Source organism: Anneissia japonica, unplaced genomic scaffold, assembly GCF_011630105.1.
Source record: "Anneissia japonica isolate Jap-2015-1 unplaced genomic scaffold, ASM1163010v1 scaffold2308_len244532_cov108, whole genome shotgun sequence".
In the NCBI taxonomy this organism is placed as follows: domain Eukaryota; kingdom Metazoa; phylum Echinodermata; class Crinoidea; order Comatulida; family Comatulidae; genus Anneissia; species Anneissia japonica.
This window is the reverse complement of record NW_022687540.1, coordinates 19153-28313: the sequence shown is the minus strand read 5'-3', so window position 1 is coordinate 28313 and position 9161 is coordinate 19153. Positions and strand designations below refer to the sequence as shown.

The 9161-nt window shown below is 31.4% G+C and overlaps 1 protein-coding gene across 1 annotated transcript in view; it reads left to right on the top strand.

Annotated features, from left to right (window-relative positions):
* The window catches only part of LOC117119269, a 50630-nt gene extending 43035 nt beyond the window's left edge, over window positions 1-7595 (top strand). Inside the window, exons 15-17 of the mRNA XM_033264075.1 lie at window positions 2086-2349; window positions 4172-4383; window positions 7183-7595. Coding sequence (XP_033119966.1) covers window positions 2086-2349; window positions 4172-4383; window positions 7183-7302 — 596 coding nt within the window. The 3' untranslated portion in view covers window positions 7303-7595. The remainder of the gene's footprint in view (window positions 1-2085; window positions 2350-4171; window positions 4384-7182) is intronic.
* The last annotated feature ends 1566 nt before the right edge of the window (window positions 7596-9161 follow it).

Below are 9161 nucleotides of genomic sequence, written 5' to 3'. Positions count from 1 at the left end.
ACATGATATTTTCAGTTGCTAGTATTGACACTTGTGAATATAATATTTCACAGGAATTATTTCAAATTTGTTAAAAAAATGATTCTGACTGAGATTTTGACACTTAAACAAACATATCTCAGCCTAACCGAACGACCGCATTGTGCGAGATGCGAAGTACAAAACTAATCTCCTTACAGAGGGCGCACTTTATTGACTGTATAAAGTATAAATAAAAGCGAGAGTATTCCAGTGGATGCGATCTACAACCTCTGAATTTGCCTAGTAACGATGAATTCGTCGAGAAGATGGTAATATTTTGAGAAATAGTCCATATTTCTCATTATTTTTATTCTTTTGTGTAAAACTAAAATTTTTTCATGATATATAAAAATTGGAGTAATGCAAATGCATATTTTCTAAAAAAAAGGCAGTTTTTATTGAAATTTTGCCGGGAATGGGGCTTTAAGATTAAAATTAAGGGACATTGCAAAGTGAATAGCTTCTTTTGTAAACTGATTTTTCTTTCGTTCTTTGATTGTTACCTGCTTGCTTGTTTTGTCCTCTTGTTCCATTTTTTAGTCTTAATCCCTGCTGAGGACCCCATTTGAACACCGGGACGTTCATGGGTTATCCTTGCATCTCACTTATTTGTTCCTTATTTGTTTTTATGCATTTTATTGCCTTTTGTACTTGTTTGTATTGCCTTAAAAAAAGTCCTTGTTCTTCCTGGTTTGACTTTTTTATTGAATTGTTTACGTACATTTTTATTTACTGTACTATTTTACTGTCTTTGAAGACTGAATAATTATTCGCAATAACTTTAATTTGTAATATTTTTTACATTGGGATTTTAGTGAATATTTTTAATGCTTTTTACATGTAACTGGTTTTATCTTTGTCTATTTTGAAATGCAAATAAATCAAATCAAATCAAATTGACATAAATCAAAAACAACAATGTTCCCAATACTGAGCCCTGTGACACACCACAAGTGAAATTCCCCATCGAAAAGGAGAAATGTATTTGATATGGTTTTAAAAAAAATTAAATTAAATGTGTTAATTCAATTTTGATACAAGTTATGCTGTTTATTCCCTCTTAAAATCAATATACCCGGCTCTATCATGGCTTTACTGTAGCTGTTGGATGATGTTTCAAATAAAATAAAATAAATTATTATGCAACTACAGTACATCTACATGCAGATTCTCAATGATTTATAGTAAAACAATTGCTGTGTTGGATAGAAAATGTACATTGGTCAAATGCATGGAATTAAATGAATTTCTCATATGTAGAGTTAGAAGTTGTGATTTTTGGCTTTTGTTCTAATTTTTTACTATGAATATTTAAATTGATTGGTGGATTCTATTTATTAACACAATGTTGTCTTTTAACAGCGCCCTCAGTTACCAGAGAATTCAGTACTGTAATTAAATGTGTTAATTCAATTTTGATACAAGTTATGCTGTCTATTCCCTCTTAAAATCAATAGACCCGGCTGCCGTCGTAATGACCTATTTATGGTACCTTTTAACAGAGTCAGTTGCACTAAAAATGGTTGTTCACCATCGTGCCCTCTTTTTTAATAACCTTTCACATATTATTATTATTATTATCACAATCTTTATCATGATACCTAAGTGGCTTATTTTCTGGGTGGGTTAATTCCTTGGTTTATTTTTTATTTGATTCTTTTTATATCCTTGCTGTTTTAGTAAAGTGTATGTTTATGATTTCTATTTTAGTGTCTTTTTAATGTATGTTGTTACCGTTGGACTTTGTGCTCTGTTTGTATTTATATGTATTTTATATATTTGTATATTTATTTGTATTTTTATGTATATGCAAAAATAATTCTAATTCTAATTTTCAATATTTCAATTGAGTCAATAATAATAATAATAATTGTTAATCCTTATTTTCAATGCTCGTTATATAATCGTTATCGTGTTCTCTCCGTCCTTTTTTTGTAATGTTTATCTGTGCAATATCTTTTAAAAATTGTAAATATTTCCAATTTAATAATCTTTATACTGTAATTAATAATTCACTTTTATAGTATTTTTTATATTTATTAACACAATATTGTCTTTTAACAGCGCCCTCAGTTACCAGAGATTCAGTACTGGAAAGAATGTTTTTATTGATGAAATGGAATGCTTCTGCCTGTAACAGCACCCAGAATAATTTGAGTTACCATTATCAACTATCAGGAGGAATCCATCAAGGAAGTACAACAAAAACTGAAGTTCTTATAGATGATGGAATCGTACCTTGTACACAGTACACATTTTCAGTTTCAGCATCGTATATGAATGTTAGCAGCACCACCAATATTATGGAGGTCATGTCTGGTATTGACTGTAAGCCTTTTTTATTTTATACGAATGTAAAGAGCATTGTTACCATTTTCCTTTGTTTAATTTTTAGTACATTTCTTCCCTTTATAATATATTGTATGTTATCCTTCCTATTTAAATACCATTAATTCAATGCTTGACAACATAAAAATAATAAAAAGTAGAAAATCATTTAAAAAATCAAAATGACTTTATAGGTTTTAGGTTAGAATTTATAGATAGATCAAATACACTATCGGTAAATGAGAAAATAATTTCTTTGAATATATAGATAATAGATATTTGCACTTTATATCGACTATCAAAGAAGATGTCAAACATTTCCTCTTGAGGTGTAGCAAATTAAATCCATTTAAAATAGAATATTTAGTGCACTTGAGGCATACACTACTAAATAATAATAATAATAATATTTTTATTAGTTCCTATGCATGTAATGCAATAGGAACTATTGTATTCACTTTTTTGCGTGTGTGAGTATGTATGTGTGTGTAGACATCTTCAGGGAAAATTTCCAACATTTTGTTTTACTGACAGTGACAATAGTACCCTTGGGATTAGTTTACTAACTCCATCCAACACTTTATTCCCATTGCACTCAATCTTGTCATTCTGGTCCACATTGCCATTGTGGAAAATATCAAGGTGTCATTAACATATTAGTGCAAATAGTACTAACATAACAAAGTATTGTGTTTATTGATACTGCATTTAGTAAATAATAATTTTGAAATAAAAACCAAATATTGTTATATTACTGATGAAACAAATGAGAAGGTAGCACTTTTTTGACTAACGATGAATTTTATTTATAAAAAAAAATAAGTGCTACCCTCTCATTTGTTTCATTAATTATACACTGACTAATACGGCTATACCACTTTTTGTTACTGTAATTTTATTCTTGCCTTATATATTTTTTTGTACACAGACATTTGACCCAAACTGTTTACTTCATAAGTTTAAGTTTTATTGGTCACTATTAAAGGGTCTGAGTGATTTAAGGAAAGAATTTGTATTAAAACTGTGTACAAAGGGGTCGGGGAGGGGGATGAGGGAAGCAGCGCCTCCCTGAAGACGTCTCTGCGAAAGTTAAAAACAATCCATATTGATAAAAGTATCACAGTTTATGTATTAATTAGGCCTATAGGCCAACATTTTCGCTACCGCAGCATAACACAGCAAATGGCCTAAATATGTTTTAAAATTGTAATATTTCGTGTATTAAATTCAGTCATATAACTTCACTATTATACTGCATTGGAACGTTGATGCCTGCTAATTCAAATTCAAACTCATCTTTATTGCAATCATAAAATAATATAGATTGGATATTACAAAAGCAGTCAAAACAATTAAATACATTAAAAAATAAAACAAGGACAGGTACATTCAAAATAAGTCAGAAAGGTACATTACATAAAAAAAAAATAAAACAAAAACAATATTGTTTTAATATATTTTTGTTTTTATATTTAATATATTGTTGTCTAGTAGGCCATACCAGCACCCCCAACCCCGATATCGTTTCAAACTACTGTAAAATGAAAATACTGTATACCTATACATAGGCCTACAAAAAAACCACCACACAAATTTGACCCAACCTTATATTTTCTGATAAAGTCATGTATCATGCATAGGAACGTTGATGCCTGCAAGGGCTCTGGTTAATATTATTATTATTGTAGTATTATTATTATTATTATTATTATTATTATTATTATTATTGTTATTATTATTATTATTATTATTATTATTATTATTATTATTATTATTATTATTATTATTATTATTATTATTATATTAATTTATTTCCCCACAGATCCTGGAAAACCAACCATTAGTTCATTAACATCAACGTCTTTATCAATCACACTGGAATTGACATTATCTGATGATAATCCGTGCACAATACTAGGATACAATGTGCTTGTATATAGTGATATACAGAATTTAGAGTTCAATATGGATACCACAGCGACTTCACTGACAATTAATGAAAATATAATGCCGAATGCCAACTACACTGTCCAGGTATGCAATATAAATTATAAACCTATAGTACGAATGCATTAATATATCTAATAAAATATATGTTACTAATAAACAACATGTCACACGTCATCATCGGTCAATCTTAGAGTATGCTATATAGGTATAATATATGGCAAACAATCAATATCAAGGTAGGTTATGCATATTAAAGCTGAATACTGTGGTAAGTCATGTATATAATTGGTTAATTTATCACAGGATTTCCCCGAGCAATTGCAAAGGGCTTCTTTAATTTTTAGTTAATAATTATGATGTAAGTTTTTTTCAATTCCTAACTATTTCCAACAAAAAATTAACTCCATGGTCAATTGGGTTTTAAGTCTAAGCAGCAAACATAATTTAAATATCACTTCCTAGCTTAATCTTTTCTTAAATATTTACTCCGCCCGTACTCTGCGTCAGTTGCATGAGAGAAAGTGTCTGGCGATTACATCTGACCTATACCGAATTAGGTAATTGGGCTTGGAATCTTTGCAGAGGCATTACTTCATACAAATGACAACCGAAAAGAAACTTTTATTTGAAGGGTTATGTTTGATACCATTTAAATAAACGAGTTAATTAATTAATAATAATAATAATCCTTTCCGAGCCACTGGGGCTCATAGGGCTGGAGCTTATCCCCAGTTTCTATAGTGTGAAGCGTATGAGAGTTGTACTCCCCCTGGACAGGACACTAGTCCATCGCAGGTTAGTCCCCAGCAAATTGCTGGTACCCAATGATACAGCTGGGTGGTCTGAAGCAATGTAGTTAAAGTACCTTGCCCAAGGACACAAGCGAATCTGCACAGCGGAGACTCAAAACCCCGACCTTACGATTGAAAGTCTGAACCTCAACCGCTGCACCAAACTGCCGCTATGATGATGATGATTATTATTGAGAATGATGATGATGCTGATGATAATGTACACCAAATGGATAGTTCTGAAAAGAACTGTTGTTAGTTTAGAATGTCTCAAACTTTGATTGAGTTTGCTTCAATACCCTTCTAAACAATTACTGAGACTACGTGTGAAAAGGCTAATACGAAAGAGTAATGCCTTTACCTTTTTATGTAGCTGAATGTTTTTGTGTACTTGCAATTTAATGAACTTTATATGTATTACAACTCAGGAAAACAAATTTCATGTATTTTATATGATCAATCAATAAATCTGAATCTGAAAGACAGTATTCGCAGTCTGTGCATGAGGGTGGGGCGTGGCTAGCTCATATAGTGGCATTGTTTCTAGTGGCTTGGTGAAAGGAAACCAAAAACAATGGCTTCGTTTCCAGTGTGGCGGTAAATGTGTGGTTTAGGTCCCATTAAACATGGACAATCAAAATGTCACTGATGGCAAATCCGATATATTGGTGTACTGTATCGTGTTTGTGAATTTCTAAAGCTTTTCTTGTCAGTCTGGAGTGCCAAGATGGTGCAGTGGCTAGTTCGGCTTTATCCCAACATGCACAATGATGCAGTTTGTGGGAGTGCATGACTATAATAGTTGACTTTTGTTGTTTCCCTCTCCTAGCATGGCATCGGTGTTCCTTCTTGTACGGAGATCATGTTCTGTTTCACCAATGTAAACTTTCCTACATTCGCATGGAATCCGATAAACTCCTGACTGGCTCTGTGCTGGTTGATTATCCTTGTGTTTTTGAAGAGTCCGTGGAAGTTTGTTGGGTGCCCTATGAAACACTTTAATATCGGCTTGTTGTGGAATGCGCTGAATAATAATAATAATAATGTAATTTCATTGGATATTGGTCTAATGTGCAATTACAATAATAATAATAATAATAATAATAATATAATAATGGTAATAACAATAAGTAATAATAATGATAATAATAATAATAACAATAAATAATAATAATTAAAATAATAATAATAATAATACGATGATGATGAGCACTGATGCTATTATTTATTTTCTGTGCGATGCAGCACGGTAAACCTAATAAAAACATACATATTATTATTTACTTTGATTTTCCTACAAAACGAATATTTAGATAATAAAAGATTATGAAATTATCGTATATAAAAATACAGATAACAAAATGTAGTAAAAACAATCTGCAAATGAGTGGATTTTAACCATAGATAATTATCATTAAAATATATTATTTAAATTACTGTATATGCTCGAATAAGTGCAGCTTTCGAATAAGCGCCGTACCAAGCCGGATTTTTAAAGCTAATTACTGCTCTCGACTAAGCTCTGTGGCGTTTAATCGAGAGTTTATATTACCCTGTGTGTAATGAAACACTTTGAGAAACAGGGTTTTAAAAAAAATGTATACAGTGTTAGAATGAATAAATAACGCAATGAAGACAAAAGGCATTTCTCTGTAAACATTTATTTACAATAATGTTAGACCTATTATAGGCCTACTGAACTACGGGAATACGTGAGCTATGTAAATAATGGGAGAGGACATTTTTTATAAGCGCCGCTTTCAAATAAGCGCTGCACTGAAGTCTCCAAAAATTTTGTAAGTGCTACAGCACTTATTTAAGCATTTACGGTAAGGGATATGAACAACATAATAAATTAAAATAAATTAAAATTTTTTCTACTGAGCTTGCAAACTGAAGATAGATTGTGCATGAAAACCAAATGCTTGTGCTTTGAAATTTTTCTCTGCCTAAATATGTGAGTGTGCCCAATAATTGACTATAATCGAAAAACTGACTGTGCCTCAAAAACGATTGTACTCAAAAATTAATGTGTTTGAAATTTATCTATCTTCCATTGTAGTAATACTGATTTATTCTTTCAAATATGTAGGTTGCAGCCAGAACTCAGAAAGGCTTTGGTAATTTCTCAGATGTAGGTTATGTGTCTACCAATGCAGATAACCCTGTCAAAGGTACGCAATTTACTAGATGCTTTTGTGTATTTGGTTAAGTGCATCAAGAGCGACAAACCATGCAGTAAAGTGTGCAAACACCTCGTCACCGACATTATTGTTAGGCTCCAACACACCTCTTCCTCTATCAAGTCCCCCTCCCCTCACATGTGACTCCTGGAACATTTTCTATATCTCAATATCTCTGATCATTGCTCTTATAGGCGAAACTGGAACTAAATTCAGATTCCGGTTTAACCACCACAAACAGTCCGTTCGTAAAAAGAGCAAGAGGTTACCTGTCGCCGAACACCTTAACTGTCCTGGCCACTCCATTGACAACATTGGGACTAGGGGGCCAAGGACCCCAGGTCGAGGTTCAGGGTTCCGGGGCCATTAAACTGTAATATTATTGTAAACCATTAAACTGTAATATTATTGTAAACCATTAAACTGTAATATTATTAACATTAAGCCATTAAACTGTAATATTATTATTATTATTATTATTAACTAAGACCAATCAACACATAACATAAAACATGTACATATCAAAATTATTATGTTTAATTTTTCCTCATCGATGCTTGCATAAAATGTGATTTGGATCTAACATGATGATATTGATAAACAATAGGAATTCTCTGTACAATATTATGCTAAACATTTACACAGTGGACTTCCTTATGTTGTGGTCATATTAGACTGTAATATTATTGTTAAAGAAGTCCATTCAACAAACAACATAAAACAAATACATATCAAAGTTATTAGGTTAAAGTTCTCATGTCGGTGCATGCGTAAAACGCAATTTCCTAAAATTTAGGAAATTGAGAGACAAAATTCTTTATACTATATATAGGTTACTAATTTAACATATATGTATATTGAGATACGTAAAGTTTAGTAGGTTAGAAGTATAAAGGAGAGGACTTCCTCATGTTGTGGTCATATTAGACTGTAATAATATCATTAAAAACCATTCAACATAAAACATATCAAAATTATTAAGTTAAACTTTCTACTTCAGTGCATGAATATAACGTAATTTTGAGATATATGAGATTTACCTAACATTTGAGAATGTACTGAATATAAAATATTAAATATTTTACATTTTAATCAGCAATCTATCAGAAATGTGAGGATTGGTTATACTGTGAAGCCTCCAATACTAAAACTGGGATCCAACAGGCAGTGGATATTCCAATTTGATTTAGTGTAGTGTGTCTTTTACATATTTTAAATTTTATTTGAATTCTTTATATTTTGTATGATTTTCCACAGACATATAAATGAATGCCTGAACTGATATTTTATGGGTATCAGATTACTTACTATACAAAACAGATATCATAAATCATTATTGTCCGACAGTGTGCATTCAACATTTGACGACGACAACGATAATGTCTCCAAATTCCCAACCGTAACTTAGGCTACGGGCTTCGCTTGACACTTCACATCAAAGGGCCTGCTAATTAATCTTGCACAGCTTCCTCCTCATCATCATCATCATCTTCTTCATCAACATAATTATTAATTGTCGATAGCAAAGTAGGAAAAATCTATGAATTCAGGGTGTATTCAACAATAGACGTCTCATAATGCACGTAGTGTATTGTCTCTCAATTTCCAGACTTCGCGGCCCTCCAAAAATGTTTCGCGGCTAAAATTTTAGGCTGCGGACCATTGTTTACGGAACGTCGCTCTACATCAATCGAACAGTTCGAATCTTCCCTGAAGAGTCATTTATTTAATATTTAAATACTCAAACATATCCAACTTTTACCTTTGTTTTGTAAAGAACTGTGATATCCTTGATAAGAGCACTCTATAAATGACTGCATTATTATTATTATTATTATCGTTATTATTATTATTATTATTATTATTATTATTATTATTATTATCGTTA